This window comes from Cyrtonyx montezumae, unplaced genomic scaffold, assembly GCF_038088225.1.
Source record: "Cyrtonyx montezumae isolate F1298 unplaced genomic scaffold, pur_monq_1.0 scaffold_6, whole genome shotgun sequence".
Classification (NCBI taxonomy): domain Eukaryota; kingdom Metazoa; phylum Chordata; class Aves; order Galliformes; family Odontophoridae; genus Cyrtonyx; species Cyrtonyx montezumae.
Window position 1 is genome coordinate 10,544,357 of NW_027072067.1, and position 25,514 is coordinate 10,569,870.

Below are 25,514 nucleotides of genomic sequence, written 5' to 3' on the forward strand. Positions count from 1 at the left end.
GGAGAGGAGGAGCTCCCAGAGGAGCTGAACTCCCTTCCATGCACTCCTTACAGCCAGTAAGGTGAGTTCAGTAGTTCACATCCTGCATTCACCCCAAACCCGAGAACCTCAAAAGAGTATCAGCAAAACCATGCAGCTGCATCTCCCAAGGAAGGCGGGCTGGGAGGGAAGCCATGTCACCTGCAGGCAGCAGTATGAGCTCACAGACCTGGAGGGCACACAGCCTGTCACTGTGGATGAAGGGCAATGTCAAAGCAATAGGAAAGAAAGGTCTCATGTGGAAGACACCAAGCCTCAAAAGAGCAGAGAACCTAGAAGCAGCGCATGGCATGCAGCATCGTTAGTGTGGACGGGGAAGGGGCCTACACGAAGCAAAATTAGTAACCCTCCTACAGAGCACTCAGCCAGTTCCACCAAAAAGGATGCCCCAGAGAAGTTAGAAGGTAAACTTACTTGTCGGGGCAGGTGAAATGTCTAACTAACCAGACACAGGAGGACTAGATATACTCACCGTCTCTTGGGAGCTTGCAATAGGAGCAGGAAGATCTGTAGCCCACATTACACACTTTACACTGCAATGGAAGATGTATAGCATGAGGAAGTCATGTTTTGCAGATGTGGCTACAGCCTACTTCAGAAGGTCAGATTCTGAAGTGCTTGCAGAAAGTAAGTTACAGCCATAGAAAAGTTACAGAGAGAGCCTGAGAGGCAGGATGGGCAACGGCAGCAGGAGCTTCAGCTGGGATGGAAAGGGAAAGCTCACAGATGGAATTGCCTTGGGAACATGATTTTTGCACAGCTATGTTCATACCACAGAGGACCCCTGAAACAGGGTCCTGTCCCTCTCAAGTGACAGTGGGCTGAAAAGCTCCCTGCCAGACACTATGCCACCAGCCATCCTATTGTTTGAAAGGAGACTGTTACCTGCTTTTTCTCAACTCAAGCAGAGACGAAGTCCTTCTCTGAGTTAAAAGGCATTTGTAGGTGTGATTTTCTGCACAGGGACAGTCAGCAAACAGGTGTCTGCCAACTGAGAGGTAGAGCTTGTGGGGCCTGCATGGTTATTCCACCCAGAGCCTGCTGCAAGCTTGTGGTTTGTAGCCAGTAGAAGCAGGGTCTGCAACCCTCTTCTGCTCAAGCACTGAAAGCACCTGCGCTGGGAGAAGCAGGGGAAGGACAGGGAAACACAGCTGGCAGTCAAGCAGCTGTGCTACCCCACAAATGGGCCAGTTCCAGCCTGAACTAATCCTGCCTACATTTGCATTTATTTCCACACTTCCTTTCCTGCTGAATTTACTGCACTCAAATGCATTCACAGGTTCCTGAGTGGAGACAGAGGGGAGGTTTGTATTGCTCCAGAAGTGAAGGCTCTGGTTACCTGGGGAGTGAAGACACTCACGAACCAGAATGAAAACCTGTTCTATTCCAGCTGGAGAAATCACTGCCTCATTTTGGGCAAGTAGAAATATGCTGTGCTCCCCAAACATTAAAAGGGAGACAGGGCACAGGGACAAGGCTGCTCTGCACACAAAACTATGCTACCTGTACCAAAGCAACATGCAGTCACAAAAGCAGTTATCAAAATCAAGGTAGGGAAAAATACAGAAGTTTACAAGAGTAGAGAGCTTCAGGATGGATACTTAGGGATCTTCAGCTACTGAGCAAAAGTTTAATGCTCTCTCTGCTGCCACTGCCATAAAAACCATCAGGGGAAGCACAATGCAGCTCTCTGGTTGCATACTTACACGTTTGCAGCGCCAAAACTCTGGGCATGGGGTGTACTCAAGTGTCACTTCTTTGCCACCAATCGAAAGAGTTCCCTGTTGAGACAAGGGGGTAAATGACGGATGCGCCCAGCACATGGATGTTATTGAGGCAAAGAGAGGGGTAAAAGCTCTGCTTCCCAAAGGGTTTGTGAGTGAAACAGGCTGGGAGGGGGAGAAAGCCTCCGGTTCAGTTAGCTGGAGTTCTGCCATGGAAGTGGAAGGGAAACTTCCTGTGTCCTGCTCTAGCATAGGGCTACAAAGCTGTGAACTGATGCCAGAGGAACTGGGCACAAAAGACTTCGCAGGCAGAGCAGAGATAGTGACCAGGGCACAAGAGGGGAACTGCAGGCTGGGAAGGGACAGCTAAGCAGCATCCTCCACCCCAGCCACACCAGGCTGGCCTCAAGGCAGCTCCATGATGGGAGAATATACAGAGGTGAGAGCAGGGAGGGTTCACCTGACACAGATACAGCCCATGCCTGGGCACACAGGGTGCAGTATGAATGTCACCACCACATGGGATGCAGTGGCCAACAGGAGACCCAGAGACAAGCCCTGGAGAACAGCCACTCTGCAGGCTGGTGTAGATAGATGTCAGGGAGCTGGACGTGGCCCCAAGCCATTCTGGGAATCCTGAGTGAGCCAGAAGCTCGCTGGGTGCTCTGACCCCACAGCAGAGTCATGCTGAGAGCACACATAGCAACTATGAATATGAGCAAACAAGCTCCCAGGGTTCTTGTTCAGAAGTCATGATACACCCATGCATACACTGTTGTGTCAAACGTGACAGAGATGATAGGGAATAAGTAAGGCAGGTGGGAAGAGTTCATGGCAGGGAATCACTCAGTGACAGCATTACTTTGCCCCTCCAAAAAAAGTGCAGCAAAGAAAGCTGGAGATAAAAGGCACTTGAGTAGTGGCAGGGTGCCACCACCTCCCCTTTTTGGCAGCTCGCACATCAGAGTTGTTCTCTCCTACCAGGTCTACAGGCACTGAACACCTCAGGGATTTCCACTGTCACCCAGCTTTCCAAGCTCTGCTCTCCAGCCTGACTTCGCCTTGCTTCACAGAAAGCCGTGCTGTACCCAGACCTCACTGAGGTCAATGTGTGCATGCAGAGCACAGGGACTGCTCACAGCACATGTCTGGAAGAACACCTGTACCTTCACAAAATGCATATGAGAAAATGTGAGTGAGGAAGACAAACAGAAATCAAGGCTCTGCCCATGGGGCTGCCGGCCCCTTTGAGGTGGAGATTCCCATCCCAGACAGGCACCCATCACATCGCACACAGGACAGGGGCCTCACCATGACAGCAGGCCAGAAGCACCAGCCTCAGGGTGGGGAGAGAAGGCAGGGTGCACATCCTCACCAGCAAAACCTCAGCTGAGCACTGAGTCAGGTCCTCAGGAACAGCCCTGCCATGAGCTCAAACCGGGTACAGATGGGGCTGAGGGCACTTCCCCTGGCAGGGCAATGCACGCAGCTTTGCCCTTACATCAGCTACTGACAACTAAATCTTGCCAGAAAGCCTTCCCATTTTCTTTTTATGGAAGACAGTTTTCAAGTCCACGCGGTGTTGCTCTCTGCTGCAAATTCATTTCTTGGATACTGTAGAAAAGCGTCACTTGCATAATTAATCTCTAATTTCCTTCACACCCTGCTGACTGCCTGCTCACTTTGTCAAGCTTGCTCTTACTGGCTTTGATATAACCATTTACAAGGCTGTGGTAATCATTTAACACACAGAAATGGGTGCTTTGTTCAGGACACACAGGATTCGGCAGCTCAGTGACTGACTCCTCGCTCCCCCACCCCGTCCCAAATATCTCCTGAACTTTTATTTCTTCCAATCCCTGCCACTCCTTATTGTATTTTGGCCATATCTTCTTACTTTTCTCTGCAAGATATTTTGGATAAAAACAACTTTCAGTTGAGCAGGACTTAACGAAACGATGAAGATTTTCAGAGTGTTTCAGAGAAGAAACTCAAGAGGGGAAAAAAGAAAGGCCAAGGAAGGCTACGTTACATCAGTGCAGCACCAAGACAGTCACAAACTCTTCCAAACCTACACGCTTTATCAAGTACCCCTCCTCTTGACTCATTAAGCCTGGTAGTTCTCCCTGTATTCCCAACAACCCGTGCTTCTGAGCAGCCTGGCCTTTTCTATCTAAATCATTATGCTACAGAAATGTCTCTTTGGTCCTCCCAGTGCAGAACCTCCCCCTCAAGCCCAGCTGTAACACAGTGTTGACTCACCAGAGGGAGGTTTCAGAGGCAGCGCGGCCGCGCTACTATGGAAATGAAACGCCGAGGTTTGCAAGGGCACCAGCAGCTTTTGCTTTTGTTTCCCCATTTCTACATTCAAAACAAAGCATCACTACCTTAGTGCTGTGATCCACATTTTAGACTGCTCTCAGATACCTTGCGAACACAGTTATATACATTTTTCTGTCTGTTGGAGATGCAGTACTGGATTAACAAGTGATACAGTGGAATGTAAACTGCTTGCAGCTAAAGCTGCCTAAAAATCTGCACCACCTGGGATAACAGATGATGGTCTAGCATGCAAACACCACTGGCAGCAGACTCCAACCACCTGAGCATCCCATCACAGTGCCCTAGAGAGCAATGCCAGGGAACCATACAGACTCTTTGCAACAAGTGCACGCAGCAAGCAGCAATGTCCCAGAGCCCTTCTGTGAACAGGGATGCTAATCCATGAAATTCCCAAGACCACAAGAACAGATTTCTTAAAGAGAGGGCAAGAAAAGGGAAAATCCCTTAGCCATCATATTTAGATGATGGAATCCTTCCAAAATAACTTTGGAGACCACATCAACTGGCCATGAGTCTTCAGCAACAATACCCTAATATTGCAAGAGCAGCACTCATGCACCTCATCACCAAAGACAGTTAAACCAGAATTAAAAGGTACTGATGTGATCTAAATGGTAAAGATAATCCTGACTGTCAGGCCACAACCAGACTGCACTGCTAGCACAAGGAAAGCCTGCTCACGAGGCTGTTTATATCATCCCTAGTTTAATCTCCTCACAATCACATTGTCTTAGCCATGAATCTTCCATCCTGCTCTGTGCAGAGCACAGCTGGCTCAGACAGGCAGGGAAGGTTGTGAGCTGCCAAGCCATACAGGCCCACGAGCAAAGAGCAGCTGGGCAGGGCAGGCACGGCTGCTCGGTTCCCAGCCAGTGCTCTAGGTCAGCTGCTGTTATTTCCACATTTGTTGTCAGACTTCTAACGATGATGACTGGGAGTTGAGGATGGGAGAACTTGCTGGAAAAGTGTTGCTACACTCTCTAAGACTGGGATTACAGAAGAAAACAAGTTAACAATGTCAAACATCTAGATAACTGTCCTGAAGAAAATGCAGAGCCTCTAAGAGTGATTTGTAAAGTTAGAAACTCGGAGAGCTCCTGGAGCACAGCACAGTTCCCAAGTCAGTCCAGTCTTTTGTTTTTGCTCAATTTATGAACCTATGACTCTACGGTTCCATGAATTTGGCCAAACGTTAAAAAAAATCAGTAAAATCTCACTTCAGAGCCTCTTACCAAGGAGCTGACAGCTCTTCAAGCATCACACCCTGCAGGTCACACTTCAGCATCCACTGAGAGCTGCCAAACCGCATGGAGGCATGGCTGCAGCATGCAGTGCTGGTGTGTGGGATGGCAGAGCATGCCTGGGCTCTCCCAGAGGACAGTAGCTGCATGTCACCATTCCTTATCTCAAGAAAGGGCGCCTGGAATCAGAGCCAAGCCTCACCTTTGAGTCTCTAGATCTATAAGGATTAGCGAAGCAAACTTTCCCCCTGGCTGTAACCATGGAATGCAGCTCATGGGAGTGCAGAACACACTGACCCGCAACTGTCAGAGATGCTGCATCCCAAGCACACTGCACACAGGTCTACTCCAGCAGCTGGCTCACACACAACAAGCACCGCTGCAGACGGTCACTCCCTTATACTGTTCATCTTCTTTGACTAAATGGAAAACATCCATACCATCAACTGAAAGCTTCTGGTTTCCATCCTGCTAAGTAATAACCAAGGCGTAATACTGACATGGTTCCAGATGTTTAAAGTGAACTGAAAATATCATTTGCAACCAGATGTAAAATTGCATATGATTATGACAAAAGAATGCTTACAGGAAGCACAGCAAAGCAGTCAAATTCAAATATCAAGATTAACTTCACTTACGTGATGTTAATTCAGCCCTCTTATGCACATTACTATAATTGGGACGGTTATCCAACAGTCATTACACAATTATCACTTAAACATGACTTTAACTGATTAATGACTAGTTTTTATTGCCTTGGGGAGCCTCAGGTCATGTCCAAGAAGGCAAAGGAGAAGGATGCAGAGGGAGCCACAGCTCCAGAAGCACTGCTGGCACAGCCAGCGCTCACTGGGCAACACAGCACAGCACACAGACAAGGGGCTGGCAGCAGAGTCAGCTGTGTGCAAATGCAAATCAAGGCTTTGAGTTTGGATTACAAACCGCTCCAATCACACCACATTCTACACGACAATCTCATCCTGTGTTCCTGGCATGACTCGTGACTCTGCAGAGAGGATGGAGGGAGGCCTGGCAGGAAGAGATGACGCTCTCTCCCCTGACGTATTCATCTTCACATGCAACAGGGAGGGTCAAACACCTTTGGTCCCTCTGACCCTTGTGGACAAACGGAGCAGCTTCTGGGCCAGCAGCAAGACATCTGTGAGGGTAAGAGACCAGCTGGATACTGTGAGGGTAAGAGACCTTTGGATTTCAAAACAAGACCATCTCAGCCACACAAGCTGGCTTCTCATCCCAGTTTTCCTACATGCTGAAGTTTTTATCTCCGAGTTCCTTGGCAGCTGCTGTACAAAGGACTCAATCTACAGAGCAACAGGCAGTGCATCTGCTTAACTTTGACAAAAAGCAGATGAGAAAAGCTGTGCAAAAACAAATCACAATCCATCTGTAATTAAGCGTTTAGAAAACAGAGTGTGACATGGAAAGACGAGGAAGCAAGTAGTCTGGCCTGCTGCTGGGTACTGCAGTGATCTGGCATTTCCTACAGCAACAGTAATGCCAAGCAAATTTCCAGTGGAATCGTACATTCCCCAAAGGCTCTCAACCCCCATTCTGGAGCTCCTTGAGCATCTACCTGTTTGCAACATGCCACTGTAGAGCAGCTGATGGCTACAGGCTGGTGCTTCCAGAAACACTGGGGAAGGGCTGGGATGACAAGTGGTGCATCCCTGGGGCACAGTCACATGGCTGAGTGGATCCAACCATCCTTCCCTATGCACATCTCTATCAAGACCAACAGTGACATAAATCCTGCAGAAACGCTGTGTCAGCAGTGACCTGAGAAGAATGTAAATTTGGCTTCTAGGCATCAATGATGCTGCGGAGTGGAAGAGCTTGCAGAATGACTTCAGAGCATTTACAAGCAAAGCATTAATTTCAGCAGCGATCTGACACCAAGGTGCTCAGAGCTCACTGCCTTCGAGGTCAGAGGAGGCCTGAGACAGACAGCCCAAAGATGTCCTCAGCAATCCAGAGTTAACAGAACACAATTTCAGACACATCACTGATGGGCATGGTAAACAATGCTGGCACTAACCCAGGATGGAGGCATTAGAAGGATAACCTAAAGAGTCCTGAAGATACAGTAGCTAAATATAACAGATTAAGATGCTATATAAGGCTAATCTTATTCCAGACAGCCCTCTGTGCCTCTTTCCCAAACTCCCTTCACACAAAACCCATTGCCCACCTGCATGGGGACCATCCATTAGGACACACAGATGCCCTCAGACAGCCCTCCCCAGCCCATCCATCCTGTCTGGTTATCCAGGGAAAGTATCCTTGAGCAGAATTTGCCAGTCTGCATTCTTATTTCCACAGACACCTTATCTACCCTACTGAGGCACTTCTGGTTTTCTTCCTGTGATTTCTAATTCCCTGGATAACAACAGTACTCTCTTTAAATAAGTCTCAATATCTTTCTACAGCTCGTCCCCCCCCCACCGACATTCCTTCTGCAAATACACACAGAAACTGCCTCTCAAACTGTGCCAGCTCTCTACACTTCAGTGCTTGGGTTTTTGAACTCTAATTCCCTTCCAAGTTGGTACTCTCCAAGTGCTTATCTTTTAAATACAGCATTTGCTCCACTTGTTAGCACACTCAGTCCTGCTCCAAGAATGTCACCAAAACAGCACAGGCAGGCTGCAAATTAGGGCTTCAGGAAGGATGACAGCTTTGTGTTGCAACTTGAGAAAACAAGCAATGTGCCTAGGACTCTACATGTTCCAGGTCCAGATTTGGATGGTAGGCGATATGAATAGCTTCTGCATCTTGTCTCTTAATGAAATTTCAACACATCTGAAAGGTTATCTTTGATTCGATGATGCAGACTGGATCTTCTGCCTTCCACTGAAAGCCCTAACTTCTCCTTTGCCAGCTAATTCTAACCTCCAATTTCCCCCATCCCAAACAACTTCTCGGAAGATGACACCTTTGCAGAGCAGCACTATAGGATCGCTGAACAAATGGGGACATTTTGAAACAAAAGCTTTTTCTATATCACCAGAAGATGACAGTGATGGCCAGGAGGAGTCTGAAGATAACATCTTACAGTGGGCCAGATTCCATGCACTACTGTTACTGGTGGGGCTCCCATCCCACAGGTAACAGAAGTAGATGGTTTAGGGTTTATGCTATGGGGTAAGCTATGAAGGTCACAGATATCAAACATTTTTTCCAGCACCCATAAGCATGAATCAGGTTGTATCCTCTACTTGAAAAGCATACGTAAGCTATCAAAATTTAAAGAGTATTTAAATATACATAATGTATTGAGTGCAATTATTCACAGATGTCTCTAGGGATGACATCTAGGGAGAGGTGCCTCATCTACACTCCTTTTCTGATTCACTGTGGTCTACTACCTGGACTGTGTTTGGATAACAGCTGCTTCAAAGACTTCCTCAACTCTCAACACAGGGATTTTCTTCCTCTCTCCAAAATGCAGCCCTGGTGCCTGGGCATATTCTTCAGTACTTTGTTAAATGACCACCTCCTTTCTCAAAGGTCATCTCAGTCCTTAATGCTGTTAAACAATACAAATATTAAACACATTAGCACAATGCAATTGTATGCACTAATCCACCCCAGGACCTTCCGGCACATTTCCCCCAAGGGCAGCTTACAATTAGCAACAGCCATTAGGAAACCAGGAGAACAATGAGGAAATGCCCAGCTCCTTACTTACATATTGGACACACAGCACCAAAACAGTGCCAATCAATTCCAGTGCAGAATTATGCTGGGAAAAAGTTAGCCTGGAAAGCTCTGCCTGAAAAGGGTAAATGTATTCCTAGACAATTCAGAGCATTTTGCTATGTATTTAAAGATCCCACAGTCAGGCTGGTGCACGTAGCCATGAGATTACACTCTGAATCCAACACAGCTTGATCCACACGGTGAATGGAGTTCAGGATGTTCTGCACAGTAACAAACATTTGCAAAGAACATGTTGACTGTGTAAGTGTAACAACAGATGAAAGTCCCCTCCATACCTCACTGCTCACTTGTGCACCCACTGAATTAAGCACTCAGAGCCACTGCTGGCAATGCTTACTTCGCAGCCAGTGCTCAGCCAAGCTCCTTGGAGAACATCCTCTCTGCTACAAGGAAAAGATCCAAAACGTAGGGAAGAGGGAGCAGCTACATCAATGAAAAGAGGGTTTTGACCCTGGGGATTTCATTTCTCAACGTCTTCAAACTGTCATTTAGTGGCAAAAGTGCATACCTGGTGCTGACTCCAAAAAGATCAGAGAAAGAACCAGGTGAGTTGCCTGGGGGAATGCAGCAGCAGTGCAACACTTTACCTCTGCCTTCCAAATGCTGCTTCCCACCGCATCACTGTGACCCTGCGGTGGTTTTCCAAAAGCTAAACCCTGGCCCTTAGTTGTCACGCCTGGACACAGCACTGGGCAGCTGGCACAACTTCAGGCTGTCAGCTGCAGCCCCTCAGCAGTGCTTTTAGAAGCTGATTTGGGAAACTGCTACTTTAACCTCTAGGGTCAGTATTCACAAAAGAAGCAAGACCAAGTGAGAACTGAGCCATGTGAGCTCTTTGGGAGGAAATGAGTTTCTCCTGCCAGCTTGGCATAGGTGCAACATATACCCACAAGTGGCACAGCTGCACTAGGGTCCAGCAGCCCCTCCTTCACAAATGTACTGAGCTGTAAAAGGTTCAGCCAGGCAACATCCAGAAGGACAGCCCTACTTCCTGGTGTGTTCCTAGGGTTGCTGAAGGAAATGGCTTAGTGGCTTGTCAGGGTGCAGGAGGCTTAAAGTGACAACTCCTGTGAGGATATCCAGGCTCTGAGGACGTGTGACCTATCCTCAGCTCTACAGGACTCCAGCTTTCAGCTGCTCTTCACAGAATCAATTTATCAATCAGTACACTTATCACTAAGAGCTTCCTATTCAACATTGTGGAATTCACTACTTACATTTAATGTCTGGCCTAATACACATGGGAAGGAAGAAGACTAGACAAGCTGTGGGCAGAGAAGCAGGCATGGGACAGGATGAATATTGATCCCACATGAGCCGCACACAGAACACAATGTCAGGGAAGGGGAAAACCCAAAATCCAAGCTCTCCTCTTTCATGACATAACAAGTTGGGAAGAGCCAAAAAGATCTTCAAAAACCTGTGGCTATAAACATGAAAATACCTTACTCATACAATTAAGACAGCAGAACAGCTTCCTAGTGAGAACTCTCAACCTGATTTGATGTGTAAGAAAATACATCTTAGGATTCTGAGGACTTAAAATTACTTTCTCTGGTAACTCTTCTCCTGAGATTCTTGATGGAAAAGTACAGAAAATGTTTGCTTGGGCTTTTTACAGCCATCCTGGCTCAAGTCTGGTACATGAAACTCATCTGAGCATTCCTAATTTTCTTTTGAGACACGGACTGTACATCACAAAACTCAAGATTTCCCCTGCTGTCTATGAGAACAGGAGAGAATCACTTTCCTCTTCCTGTTCTAAAGAAGATAGTCTCAGAAATTTTAATACTTGAATCTCATGTTTTCAGCTTTATAGCCCTGACCCTCATTAAAAATGTACTTATTATATGACACACTTGATTTGAGACCACTTTCCTTTTGGGAAATTCAGCTTCTGGAGGCTGCTTGCTCACCCTGTGGAAGACGTGACTAAGCGAGTGTTTGGGTGGAATGGAGCAGCGGAGACGAAGGAGGACGTTTGGATGTAGCATCTGGTAGTTGTCAATGCACACACATCGTGCAACAGAGCAGCAAAACAAACCTCAAGGCAGAACTCCACATCAGACATTTCATTGCAGTCCATCAGACCTCCGTATCTTTTGTCGATGCAGAAGGAATCTTCCACCTCTCTCCTGTGTCTCCTCATACATAAGTGGTTTCAGGATTTTTCCCCCATTGCCCTACTATGACAGTAACCAGAGCCAAACATACCGTAAGCTGGTTACATAGGAGAGCTGAGGACCTCTCAGGTGCTGCCCTGTTCATACATGCTGACTGCAACAGGTCACCAGATGAGATGCCAGAATAAATTTTCCCTCTCTCAAGTGAGATGAACATGAGAAGTTTGTGCCTTTCCTCTGAAGCACAGAGGATGAGAGATGCAGAATGGCAGCAATGCTCCTGATCTCTCATTTCGTCCTGCAGAATACAGTGTTTTTGTGATTTTTCTAAGTATTAGAGCTTTAATAAGAGTCTTGAAAATGCCCTGTGGTTTGAGGGAGAATGGGGTGGATAATACTGTTTCCTTCTGTGTTAAATACCTGTTTCCTTGCTGCCTGTCATTGATGCATAACACACACAACAGTCCATTTATAGGGCACGTCAACCCTCATTTCCCACTGTAATCACACTCCATTTCTTCTCAAGAACATTAACATCCCACTTATAGTCAAATGGAAACAGAAATTCACTAATAAAAGTTGCTGTGATCACAGCCATAGCTGTAATCTTGCATCGCTGAACTTGGGAACACATGAATTTAATCTCTTACTTGCATGATTCTCATAATTTCTCCAGAACATAGCAGAAGACAAGGCACTCTTTTTGGACATACCCCATCAATGTACCCAGAACTCCAACATAAACTCACATGGAAAGAAAACAGATCACAATCCACATCTGAACTACAATCGGCTCAGACTGCTGACCATAACCACAGTTACACAGAAAAGCACAGTTTCTGCAGAAAGGCAGCCTGGCCGTCATTCTCTGAAGCAAAAGAAACAATGCTTCTGCCTTCCCTGATGCCAGGGAGTATACAGTTACTTTTTTTCTCAGACTCAAGACTCGAGCTTTTACCCTGCTGTGCCAGCATTACAACAACAGCTCATGCAGCAAGGAGTGGAAAAGAACCACCAGCAGACAGCATAAAGCATGAACAAACAGTTCTGGTGCCGAAGCTAACAAAAACGACTCATCAAGTGAAAACTGTAACAACATTATGGTGCGCTCCCACTTCTCAGAATAGGCCAGATGGAGTTTTAGCACTGTAATCTGGCACAAAATCTCGTAAAGCACTCCCTTGACATTGCTGGGAGTGGGCTGAGGACTGCCATCTCTTTCACAGTGACAGGTCCTGTGCAAACCATTATGCTAACGCTGTGACAGCAATTGATCTTGCTATGGAAATGGAAGTTAAAGCATGCTCACTTAGGTGCTTTTATTCATGTAAGCTGAACCCATAGAGACATTCCTCTCTCACTGCTGTGTTTCCTTTAAGTAATTTCAGTCATACCATTCACTTTCAAGAGTACAGAGGGAATTTCTGAGAGTGCATCTGCAGTTTTGTTAGTCAGCAGCTTACTTAAAGGATGACTTCAAAAGCATCAAAGCACATTAGTGGCATGAGTCCTGCTAACTTTCAAATAGGCGTTTGATCAAAGGATTTCACATCTTCCACATCACCATCTGACCACACAAACAATCTACCAATTGAAGCAAAGCACTAGCTGTACTACAGCCAATTTACCATAACCCTCTGAAGCATCGCGATGCTACGGTGATAAACATGTGCTTACACAAGAATATATGTGGAATTTCTACAGATCCTCACAGAACATCAAGCAATCATGAATGTAACCACAATAAAAAACATAATCTGGGAGTAAGAGCAGGCAAGCAGAACACTGCTCATTGCTTTAAGATGAATCTAAACCTATACATAGAATCTGTAATTAGGATCTCCTTGTTGTTACAAGATTATCTGCTAATATGCTGAGAAGACAGAACCTGATTATCTTCACAGATAAGGCAGCATCTTTATCCTGCACATGCATTCAAGGACTACCTGAAGTCCTTTTACCTCAAGGCAAAATCTTACCTATAAGCAAATGGAGTATGCAAGATGCCACATCACACAGGACCATGCTTTGCATGGAGATAAGACTATGTCTGAGGTGTTGCTCTGCCAGAAACTGCCCTAGAACACAAACAGTCCTACATACAGGGCAGAGGGCAGACTGCATTTCACATTCACAAAAAAAAAGCTTTCATATATCCCCATATTTCCAAGAGCCATGCTGGGCCTGAATGAAGGTCACACACCACTGAATGCTGCACAGCAGTCTTAGGTACCCAACGGGAGTGAGCAATACACAGTAAGCACTGGTGAATCACACCATACAGTCAGACAGAAAGAACTGGACATGGACGTTGGCAATCACTTGTGGCTTGAGTTATTTAAACAAACTTTGGGAAATGACATTATTCCTTAATGTTAGCTAGCTTAAGCTCCTGGCATTTCAAATAGAACATGTATCCCAACAGAGAGATACCTGATTACCAAGGCACTTGAGATCTACAAAGGAAGAAGGGAAACTTCAGAGATACAGCATCACACAGACTTGCTAATATCAACCAGTAAAAACAACACAAAAATATAACCACAGTATAACTGCCATGGGCCAGAGAGAACACAGTTTCTATTTGGAGGAGAGTACAGAAGGGTGCTTTACCAGGAACAACTCATTTATATAGCAGCCCAAGTGAGCTTCAGCACATGGAACGGATAATTCTGCAATACATGGCAACATCCATGTCTGTAGATAACCCTGCTGGCCACATGACACCACCAGCCACCATAGACACTGCAGAACTCCTGCTGGTGCATCTGCCACATGCTCCAAACAGCTCACCCATAAGATGTTTCCTGGGGCAGCCCAGAGCTGCAACTCAACAGCAGCAAGGAAGCATGCAATCCTCACCAGGAGGAAAACAGGAGGACAAGATTTTTGAGTCAGAGTGGGGAGGCAGAGGGACAGGGCAAGCTAGGATCAGATGAGTAGACCAAGAAGATGCAGCTTTGCAGCTCTTCCAGTTAAATGTGCACATATTTGAAGTGAGTTGGCTAGCATGGTTTGCTTCCTGAGACAGAGCTATGAAGAAGGAAATTGTAGTTTTAACTGACTAGGATTGGAAAAGCCACACTGGTGGGCAGCTACTACTAGCTGAAGAATATGTGAAGACTTTTGTAGAAGATCCCTTACTATCTCCTGTGTCAAGGGAAGAAGAGACTCAGAGGGCTCATGTAAACTTGAAAAGTTGAGACGACAGAAGAAGGTCCAGAGAAGAGTTTTGGGTACCAGAATTTTGGGTAGTTTACGACACAAGAAATCCTTTCATGCACAAGGAAGACCCCTGCAACCCAGAGGTTAAGTCAGCCTTTCCAACCCACAGAGCAGACACAGTGCTCATCCCAGCACTGCTGCAGGAAACATGCCCACCCATGCACACTGTGCTGCAGGCCACAGGCAGACCCTGCCAGCACTGGGACCTCTCGTTGCACACTTCCTCCCTGACCTCAGAGGCTTGCAATTCCAACCAAACATCAGTACAACACAGCCACTAGTGAGACACAGGTGGGAATGAATATGTGATTGACTCAAAATGTCAGGCCCCAGTGAGCTCATGGTGAGGTCAAACACTGAGTCAGACACAAAAAATACAAATGGGCCATGCTGCCTGGAAATCCAACCAGAGAGAACTTTGCATAGGTCACCAGAACATGAAAAATTACGCAATACACTTGTTTCCTAAACCAGCAGCATGTTGATAGAAGAAACACAGCTGAGGTGCATATGAGGCTCCTCCTCTCACTATGCATACACAAAGCAGAAGACTCAAAAAGGTAATACTAGAAAGCAGGACAGGTTCAACAGGGAAAAAGAAGATGCATGCACAACGATATGATCTTAGAAAACACCACAGCACTCATAAACAGCAGTCTTTTGCTTTTCCTATGTCAGCTGATAATCCACGGAGGAAATATTAAAGTCAAGACCCTCTTCAGCACTCTTAGCCTAACAAATGGGTTTCAGACTATCGGTGGACACCCTCAACTGCTAACACCACACTCAACTGCAGGTTAAAGCAACCATGGGATGCACTGAGGTTGTCAAGTGAGATGATGATGGATACTCATGGAAATGCACTTGAGTCACACGTCACCATCCTCAGAGGGCATTCTGCAGATTCTGAAGAAAAATCTCAGATTCCACAACTCAGTACATCCTACCAAAAGGAAAACGATCACTTCTTGCATCCAGACTCATGTTTTCTCTTCAAAATCACAACAGTGCTCCTTGCACTGAGCACACCAGCAGCTCTCAGTAAGTTCACACAGCTACAGGTCTCCAGGGCTGAAGCATTCCCAGGAGAACAAGCTCCTTCTGCATTTAGCTGGGAAGCCACCAAGCTGTGACTGGCTGCTGCAAATGCTTTGAGGACAGAAAGTCCCAGGCTCTGCCTGCTGTCAAAGCGCCTCGTGGATTTCAACACCAACAGCTCCAGCAAAAAGTCTGTGAAGGCTCATCTATTCCAGAAGCTACGTTCACACAAAATGCAAAGTGCTGCAGTGAATGGATATAGAAAGGGATGCAGAGGAGGAGAAACACACAACTGTTGTTCCCAACTGCACAGTGGTTGAATATGCTCAAGTAAAGCAAGCACCCGAAAAATACCCCTGTCCTGTGGGAAAGGAGCAGGGCAAGGAGGTACCACTGTGCTCAGCAGGGAGACTGCATGGCACACAGGGAAACCGCTCTCCGATACGCACTGCTCACAATGCAGGAATGTACAGGGCAAAGCTGGAAGCTGCCACTCCTGCACGTGCCTTGAGACCCCCACAACATATGAAGAAAGTATTCTTAGAAGCTAATGCTATAGCTCTCCCATTTTTGTCCTCTTGCTTTAGAAACAGAATGAAAGGATTTAGAAAGATGTTAGTTGCTAGCAACTAAAGCTAGGCAAGTCCCACCACCAGTGTTGCTACAGTTGGGGCCTGAGAGGACTTGGGAGACACTACTATAAAGTAAGTCAAGACAAATCATTTGCTCCTAAGGTACAAGTAAATCTCCCGATTCCTTTTATGTGACAACCAGGTCCATCTCAGTGCAAACATACATCCAAGCAGCAAGGCAGCATCTCCCTGCCTCTCCTCCATCACCTGCCCTTATAACACGCAACGCAGTACATGAAGGCAACTCCATTTTCCCCACCCACCTTCTTGCACCCAAGAACAAGCTCATTATGTGCATTTCTTCTACATGTGGAGGAGGGCAAGAGAGAATTCAGGTACCCAAAGGAATCCACACGTATACAGAGAGCTGTGGGATGAACTGCCAAAGTCATCCCTCAGAGAGCCAATACGGTGCCTGCAGGCTGGAACACTGATGCCCTGCAGCTGTGCCAAGCCTGACTGAGAAGGAAACATGAGATAAAGAGCACACACACTGCAACCAACCTCTCAAACTGAGAACGAAGGAAGGAAAGATTATTTGGGAGAAACTGTGTGACTTCACAGACAGAAATCTCATTTTCCATTTAAAATATTTGTGCCTCCCCAAAGGAAAAGCAGCTTGTCACAAACAAAAAGAAGGCCTCATTAAAGTCAAACGACAGCCAACTTGTAACAAAAGACCAACAGGATCACGGTAACTGTCAGGCTGAATGAAACTGAAACAAGTGCTGCACCACATTCTACAAAACAACAGCCACACTGTCCTACCCGGAATGGGGGAGAAGGCAGTCAGCTCTGTGCTCCCATTAACTGCAAGCCAGCACAGCTCACATACGACAGATGGACCCTGGGCTGTGATAAATTGCCACCACCACAATCAACAAGGCAGGAGTTATTTTAGTTACTTGAGCTGTGGCAATTAATACAGGGGGAATAAAACCCTCTTGCAAAATCTGGGCAGTACAGAAGATGGGTGCTTCCTTCCTGCAGCAGATTTAGCTGAAAACCCCATCGGATCTCAGCAGGCACATACACATGCTGCAGTAACTGAATGGAGAGAGTTGGACCTGGTAAATCTGTAGGCTGCAAATTTGGGAACGACCTTAAGTGAGTACTGGTCTATGCAGGGTAAAATAAAAAGGTTTTTACAACAAAGGAATTAAAGACTACAGGGATGTAGGGAGCAAAACAGTTGTTCTTTAGGCAGGCGCAGTTTAATAGGCACTAAAGTGCATCAAAAAGGCAATGTCTCTGCAAAACAAATTTATTTCTAGCCTTAAGAAACTGAAAAAGGGGCAGGCTGGCTAGTGAGGTGCTAGAGTGTCGCTGTGGGCTGACACTGCTTTGCTATTTATGCTCTCATCAGTGATTAAATTTGACAGAAAGAGTTGATAACCTTCTGAAAATAACTGAACTATCAGAGAGTCTAAGCCCTAGCTAACACAGGTTTGGGTCTTGCAACTTATAAAAATCCACATGAATTCCCAGTCTCCAGAGGTGATCTTACAGCTCTACCCTGGAAGAAACTAAAACGGGCTATTTATTGTCTAAGGACAAGTGAGTCACACCACTCCCTTTCCAAGTATCTCCATTTGGATTTTACTGAGAACTAAAAAGTTAGCAGCAAGCTATCTATATAGCTTATATATAATATATATTATTTATATGTATTCCTTAATTAGAAGGAAAAAGGGTATATAATCACCCAGCCCTAACTGCTAGTTGAAGGCCAGCCAGCACCTCCTCACGTGCTCACATGTACAGAGATTTACTGGTGATCTTTAGGTACTCCATTCAGTTTAGGGCCTGCTGCTTACAGGATCTTTCCTGTAGCAAAGGATCTAATCTAAGTCAAGTACCTGTCCAAATGCATTAGGATGCTCCAAGCAGAAGGAGGAAAGGAGATATTAGCAACAGGAATGTACTTGGGAATAGTAATCACACAGGAAGACATTATTTCCTGTGATCAGAGCTAGGGAGAGACCATGCAGAGGCATTCAGTTAAATGGAGTGACACACATAACCATGTATTTCTCAGTGACAACGTAATAAACTGGGAGTTGTAGCAACATTGAAGGGAAAACAAAAGTTGTCACTGATGGTAGAAAGTAATGAATAATTCTGGAGCCTTCTCTTGTGCTCCACCCTCCACCATCCTGTAGGAATGTGCCAGGCTCTTTCCCAGCAACAGAATTATTTCTGTAAAACATTTTTCTAAGTTGCAATTCCTCTGTAACCGAAAATAGAGGCAAATGCAAGTGCTTAGTGGGACCTCTGAAACCCCAGCTGTGAAGACTCATTAAGTGTAAGTACATTTGTGCACTTGCACAGCTCGGAATCTGACTCGTGACTCTCCTCCCATGACAGCGAGACAAGGGATTCAGGTAAAAAAAGGCTTGTGATAACTGATCTCAATTCTTACTCAGGCAAATTAGGAGGAAGGCAGCAAGAGAGGAGACATGAGGGATGCAGCAAACTAATGGGGATTGATTGCTCCTGTTTTTTCTTGGGTGAGCTGTCACCTGCAGTTCCAAGGCACAGACAGGCTGGTGTGAAATGGAAACGATCTTTTATCTAACAAGTTTTCTGCATCTTGCTCCTGTCTAGCAGCCCACAGCTCCAGCCTCAAATATCAGGTCACAGCAGGCGCCCCCTGAGTACCTCCTCACAGGAGATTCAATCCATTGTGCACTTTTAAGGACTGGAGATGCTCAGATTTACCAGGTGCAACTGATCATAGGGTAGTCCTCATGTCTGCAATGCCAGCTTGCCAAAGGACAAGCTAGATATGGGGGAGATGTGCAATTAAGAATCTCTCCCACACATGAGGCATATGGAAAAGCAGAGCGCGCAAGTCCCAGTCAGCTCAGAGCTGCGTACCAGAGCGCTCACCTACAATCACATGTGTATGTGTGTGCACACACAGCCGGGGGAGGCAGTTAATGCTAGCAGAGCTCTTTCCAACTGCATTTCAGTGTGACTACAAAAGTACAGAGCTCTTTCCAACTGCATTTCAGTGTGACTACAAAAGTATCAGGGCCAAAACCTACGTAAGGAGCCTGCCAGCTCCCAACCCGAATCCAGCCAGTGTGCTGACATATGCTAGGGAGGAGGGAAGACCATTCGGTGTCTGGCAGCTCTCTCACACTGGCATTTCTAAGCCGTTTACAAGGTTCCGGAAACAATATTTAAACCAAAGCTTTGTGTATTATACAAGAACAGATCTTCCTTTGAACGGTTCAAAAAGAAACAAAACCTCATTGGCTTTCCACCACCCCACCAAAAAAATAAATAAAAAAATTAAATCTTCCAGCAGCATTGACCGAAGTGTAAAGCAACCTGGTTGGCTTCCATGCATCCGATGGCCTCTTCCAAGAGTGAAAACTCCACGCAGACATAGCGATAGTCGTAACCTGGGGACAGCATTTAAATACAGACGGGAGTCATGTTAGTGCCTTGTCATAAAGAAAGCCACATTAAATATTCAATTTCCCTTTCCCTCCAGTGACAAACCCTCTAACCACCACCCCTCTGCTCCAAAATGAAAAGGAGAGGGACTAGCTGGATGATGACTAACTGTAGTTTATCATGAATTTTAACAGTGTAGCGTTCCCACTTCCCCTTACACAACCCAGTGACAGGCACACCCTTCCTTAGGGCAAGAAATGATCTCTTTTTTTTTCTCTCTTTAAGGCATTGTGATTTTCCATGCTCATTTCACATTTTGTACTGCCTTTGGGGGCAGTGCTCTCCAAAACAAGCATTGGTAAGTCATTCCAAAGCACCTTGCTGTGAATGTATTTTACACAAATGGCCAGCATTTTAATTTGGGCAGTATTTCAGAAAGAACTACCATGATTCCATTAGCTTTGCTATTTTCCCTCCAACACCTGCTCATTTCTGAAGTCCAAGTCCCTTGTATTATGAAACAGTACAGTGGAGCAGGAATCGTAACTTCACCTTTCTCATTCTGGCATTTTATTTCCAATAGATGCTACTGGACATTTAGTAAGCGGGTGTGGGAGCGTAAGATACTTCCCCAAGAAACCAGAGAGCCTTTACTCTTCTTGTTTCCTGGAAAGCTGCCCTCTCAGTCGGCTGTTGATTTCTACCCCATTACCTGCACCAAAGTGTTCTGTCCCACAGCAAAGGGCAGAGTGAGCACTACAGGAGTTAAGGCCATCCTAGGAGCCATCCTTGCTCTTGCAGGGAGCTCCGAGAAGAGCTGAGCAACAACCTGAAGTCACAACTTCACATGCCAAGGTCACCTCAATCCAGAACAGTGCTTTCCAGACAGCTGTGGTCTGGCATGCTTCTACACGAGCACACAGCAAGGGAAAAGCTCGGTTCCCTCCTCCTGCTGCTGGTAAGAGGAAAGCAGGCCTACAAGTGGGTTGCACCATTTTAGGCACCCAGCTGTGCAGGGGAAGAGCTCTCTTCCTCCTAAAGATGCATGTCTTAACACAGACACATTCAGCCCAGGTACGCATCTGGTTTCAACCCTTCATGGCAGTGTAAACCCACACACACTTCTCCCTGGCAAGGCATTCCAGTCTGTTGGAACACAGTCCCCACAGCCCTTTGAAGTTACCCCAAAGGTCATTTGCTGCACTCACCCATTCTTCCTTCTGTTTCTTTTCTTAACCATCTTCAAACTTAACCACTTCAGAGATAAGGCCATACAAAATTAATCACCAAACCCCACTGTGTTTTATTCTGGGAGCTCCTCACATACCTAACACCACATTCCTTTGCACATTCACTGTTATAACAGGACTCCAATCTGAATCTAGTTCCAACTCTACTTCACATAGGAGTTAATTTCCCTACCACATATCATTTGTGCCAATATGAGTATGCTGGAGGGAAATGTACCAATCTGTATTTCAGCTCAGTGAAAGAGGCAGACCAGCACTATCAGTAGGAAACACAGCTTGATGCTGCTACATGAAGTGGGCACCTGGAACTCAAGGTACAGTTTCAGATGGCAGAAGTGACAAAACAAAGAGACAACAAAGCAGAGCCCACTCAGCAGCAGAGAGCTGCTCTGCAGGAGCAGTGCTGCCCCTTGCTGGAACCTGGTTTCCATTTGGGCAGGCACCCGCTGCTTTATGGCATGGTACACAGGCTCACGTAGCATGTTTTAAAGTCCTATTTAAATTCAGAGCCACTTCTCTCCCTCCTATTTAGAAAAGAGTTGTTTGAATGCTGCTAGCATCTAGATTCCTGATTCCTGCTCACAGGGAGGATTTTCAAAAGCTGCTGCAATCAGCAAGCCAGGTTCAGGCACTGTCTTGCTCCCATGTGCATATGAAGTAAGGGTATCCCAACAGCCTAAAAGCATGACTGCAAGTTTGCACTCTTCGCTCCACCACAAGAGGCAGGTTGCACCCAAGCCCTGATGAAGGGAATGAGTGCTTCAGACATGGACATAATGCAGCATGACACCAGTGAGCTCAGCATGAATGCAAGCCATCAAATAGAAACACTGAGCTCCCCAGAGGTCCTTACGCCGCAGAACCATCCCATGCATCACACAGAGACAGCGAAGAGGCAGCTGAGCATGGTTTTCCTTGTGCACACTCCTCTCTCCACCCTCCCCACCAAACTTAGCCCACCTAAGCAGCACTGCTGCAATAACACACAGGATAAGAACCAAAACCAGAAACTGCAACCCCACACCCTGACAGAAAGCTGCTTCAGGCCAGATGTTATTGTCTTGTGGTCAGGTTGCACAGGAATGCAGTGTGTTGAAGGCTGGCCTTCAACAAGGCCACAGCAGCAATGGGAGAGGGAGGCCTGGAGCTGCTGCTCCACTCTGAATGGCTACTGAAGATCCCTGGGGGCTTAAAACTTGTGTGTCCTTCACCTCCTTCTAACAGGCCTGACCTGGACACTGTGTGAAAACTACAGAGCAGCAGCAGCTTTAGACGGTGCACTCCCCTGCCACAGCTTCATGACAGCAACCTTCCATTTCACACTGTGCTGGAAAGCCCACTGAAACGGAGGCCAGCAGATCAGCAACACAGCAACACTGCACTTTCACAATGCAACATTTGCTGATTTTTTTCCCCTATCATTGGTAGCAATCCCAGAGGACAACGCCTGAAACCAAACTGAGCACCCTGAGGTGGGCTTCAGAAACTGCTGCTGGCTGCCATGCCTCCCCCACCTCCTCTGCAGGCCTGGGTCAGCTCCCTGTGCCACCACTGCTGAGCTTGCACTTTTTTCTCTCTGAAGCCTTCACACAGTTTGCCTGTCAGAACACAGCAATCCAGCTCTGATAGCAGCAGGACAGGGGATTTCGGCAGACGCATGGGGACAGGGCACGGACTGGCACAACAGGCATCCCAAGAGAAGCTGTCCTTCCCTGTGCATCAGAGCTCTTGGGTACACACCAGCACTCTTCAGGTCTTAGTGATAAAACCAAAGCCATCAAAAAGGAAAAGCAGAACCATTGCTAACAACTGCAGCGTGGTTTACTGACTCAAGGAGGCCTAAATTCACACGCAGTGCTTCACATGAAGATATAAGGTTTGGTATTTTCTTAACGAGACCTTTCACTTGCTGCCTAGCACAAAACCACTGTTAAGGGATCTACAAAAAAAGACAGGATAGAGTAAGGAATGTTAGGTGTTTTGGAAATATTTGTCATCAACATAGATTCTCTGTCAAAAATTCAAAAAAAATCAGAATGTGCTCAAGAATTCATTACACCGACCAAATAAACATTCTAACAGGGGTATGCAACAGTCCTCCAGCACTTGAACTCATGCAGCGGGTGAGTTGGTTCACCCTGAAGTACTTCTGTGTATGCACAATCCTTCCTGGATGTTTCCACAGCATGCTACGTTGTTTTCTACATTGAAAACAACCGTGATCTCCTAATATTTAGGAGTAAGGGTACATTTAAAGCTCCAGGAAGCTGCTGTACAAACATTTGCATAAGGGATGTTTTGCTTCTTAAACATGCCTTTTAGCTAAGGGAATTTTGACAACAAATAGCAGGTCCTTGTTAGCATGCCACATTTGGGCTAAAAATCCTGTATGCGTGACTTAAAATTACTGTTCTTCAGATTCAGATAAAAATATCAAAGACTTGTCATTTAAGAATAAGACTTACTTCTATACAGGCACAGTTTCTGCTGAACAACTGACACACAGTAACGTGCTATTTCATGATAGTCTGTAACGCTGAAGAAATAAAACCACAATGTTCTTCTGATACATGCTGTAAACAGCACAAAGACATCAGAACCATCTCTCTGGAGTTTCAAGAGGCCAAACAAAAAGATCACATAACAAGAGTGGCTCTGGTCTACGCCAAACTGAAGATACTTTCGGAAAGTAGGCATGATGGCAACATGGCAAAGGCATCCAGCTCAAGAAAGCTGATCCAGCTCCTCAGTTCTAGGAATGCATGTGCAAGCATTACATTACCACCCTCCCTTACCAGAGGAGGGGATTAGGAAACCTAACATCCAAGGTGAAATGTCACTGCTTTCTCAAAAACAACTGCTAGAAAACTCCTGTCCCTCGCGTTGCAGTACAGTCTCTCCTATAGCTGGAAGGAAAGAACAGTGGTTTCCTACTAAAAAGTTAGCACACAGTTCTTTGGCAACCTGCTGTAACATTATAGCTGGGCCAGCTGCAGACCTGCTGGGGGCCCTTGCTCTGCCATCACTCATGCCTGCATCTGCCAGATGGGGCCAAGCAGCCCGAGGGAAGAACATAATGATGGCTTCTCCAGGAGCAAAGCCAGCCTGCTGAAGCAGGGACAGTGTTGATGCCTGCTCATTCCAGAGGCAGCATGGCAGAACAGAACACAGGGTAATCCCCAGTAGTTTAATCCACATTAGCAAAGAAAGCTACACTGCTTCAAATGCAACAACAGCATGAAGTGGGGGGTGAATATGAAGGACTTCTCTCATGTGCTGACAGGTCCTCTTGGAGATGGACTCAATGATCCTTACAGGTCTCTTGCAACTCAGGATATTTTATTCTATGACTTCTGCAACCCCTGAAGGGATCTGCAATCACACACTGGCATTCACAGCTGTGGAGACTAGGTTTTGCACACTTCTCATGGAAAGAACCTACTTTTCCTTGGTTGACAGAAATTACTACCTCATTTGTGGGATGTTTTGGCAGCACATCCATGACTCCACATAGAAATGGTTGCTGTGAAAGGTGTAGATAGAGGTCACCCAAGAACAGGATGTCCAGGAAGCCATTCACACTAAAGAGTGAATACATCCTCTCAAGGAAATGCTGGGAAATATAGGACTTTCTCCATATTTCTGTGTTGCTACAGTGCACTGTTATTAGCATGTGTAATACACCTGATGCCTCCAAGAAGCCAGCACCTCCTGACCAGGCACTGTGTGCACACACAAGTCCCACCTTGCAGCAAGGATGGGCAGCAGCACAGCACCTGCTGCAGGGAGCAGGGAAAATAAAGCTGCCTGCAGGGTGTGAACATTGGGACTGCTCCCCACAAGGAGCAGGAGCGATCAATCTGTGCTAACACACACTCAGAAACCAAAAGCAAGAGCACTCTCAATAGCAGCTGGTAGATTCAAAGCTCCCATAAATTTGTCAGGCTTCTTTTCTGCACAGATAAATTGGTCTTCAGAGATACAGCTCTTCAGCTTCAGTATTAGAAAAGCTTGATGTTGAATAATAAATAGGACAATCCACAAAAGGCCACGTCCCCAGTTTGTTTCAAAGGCTGTGTGCACAAGCCAGACCTTGCTGCTGGAAAAAGGGTCATCACTTCATTCCATCCCTTTGCAAAAGAAAATTAGACTCTCATGCACTCATTCATAACAGTGCTGCACAAGAGAACAACATAAACCAGAAAACATGAAATGCAGCTGTACTGTGAAAGGTATGATGTCACAGTGTATCTTTCCTCCTCTGCCCTGAAGAAAGGATCTGCTTGAGACACACTCCCAAAATGCAGTCAGTCCACACAGCCCCATAAATTACAGGACTGTGACAGAGCACTCAAGAGTGGCTGTCCTCTTGGCCTAGGAGGGCAGCAGTTGTACACTAGTACAGTGAGAAGAGGGAAAAAAACACAACATGAAGACATTATAACTTTATTAGAGACACAGCGTTACGTCACGTTTGTACAGAAATGAGGAATCTAAGGAAGGTTGGGGCCACCACAGAACTCTGTGACAGGACTGGAAGCTGCCTACTTGGAAAGGTTTTACAGAGAGGTAATGGGTTTTAAAATGCTGCCAATGTGTACCTGGGTCTCCAGCACCTGTCATTTAGCACAAACGACTCAGAAAAGCAATTAATCCAATAAAGTCAGCGTGCTGTGAGAAGCCTTGAAGTTTTGTGCTGGAGATGCAAATAAAAAAAAAAAAGCTGAGCATATTTCTAAAAGCATTCATA

The 25,514-nt window shown here is 46.1% G+C and overlaps 1 protein-coding gene across 2 annotated transcripts in view; it reads right to left on the reverse strand.

Moving 5' to 3' along the window:
- The window catches only part of RBM6 (RNA binding motif protein 6), a 54,106-nt gene that overhangs the window by 13,434 nt on the left and 15,158 nt on the right, over positions 1-25,514 (reverse strand). For both annotated transcript variants that reach the window (XM_065749436.1, XM_065749435.1), the window contains exons 6-8: positions 19,446-19,519; positions 1,746-1,820; positions 512-572 (exon numbers count right to left, since the gene is read on the reverse strand). In XM_065749436.1, the coding sequence (XP_065605508.1) occupies positions 512-572; positions 1,746-1,820; positions 19,446-19,519 (210 nt within the window). The remainder of the gene's footprint in view (positions 1-511; positions 573-1,745; positions 1,821-19,445; positions 19,520-25,514) is intronic.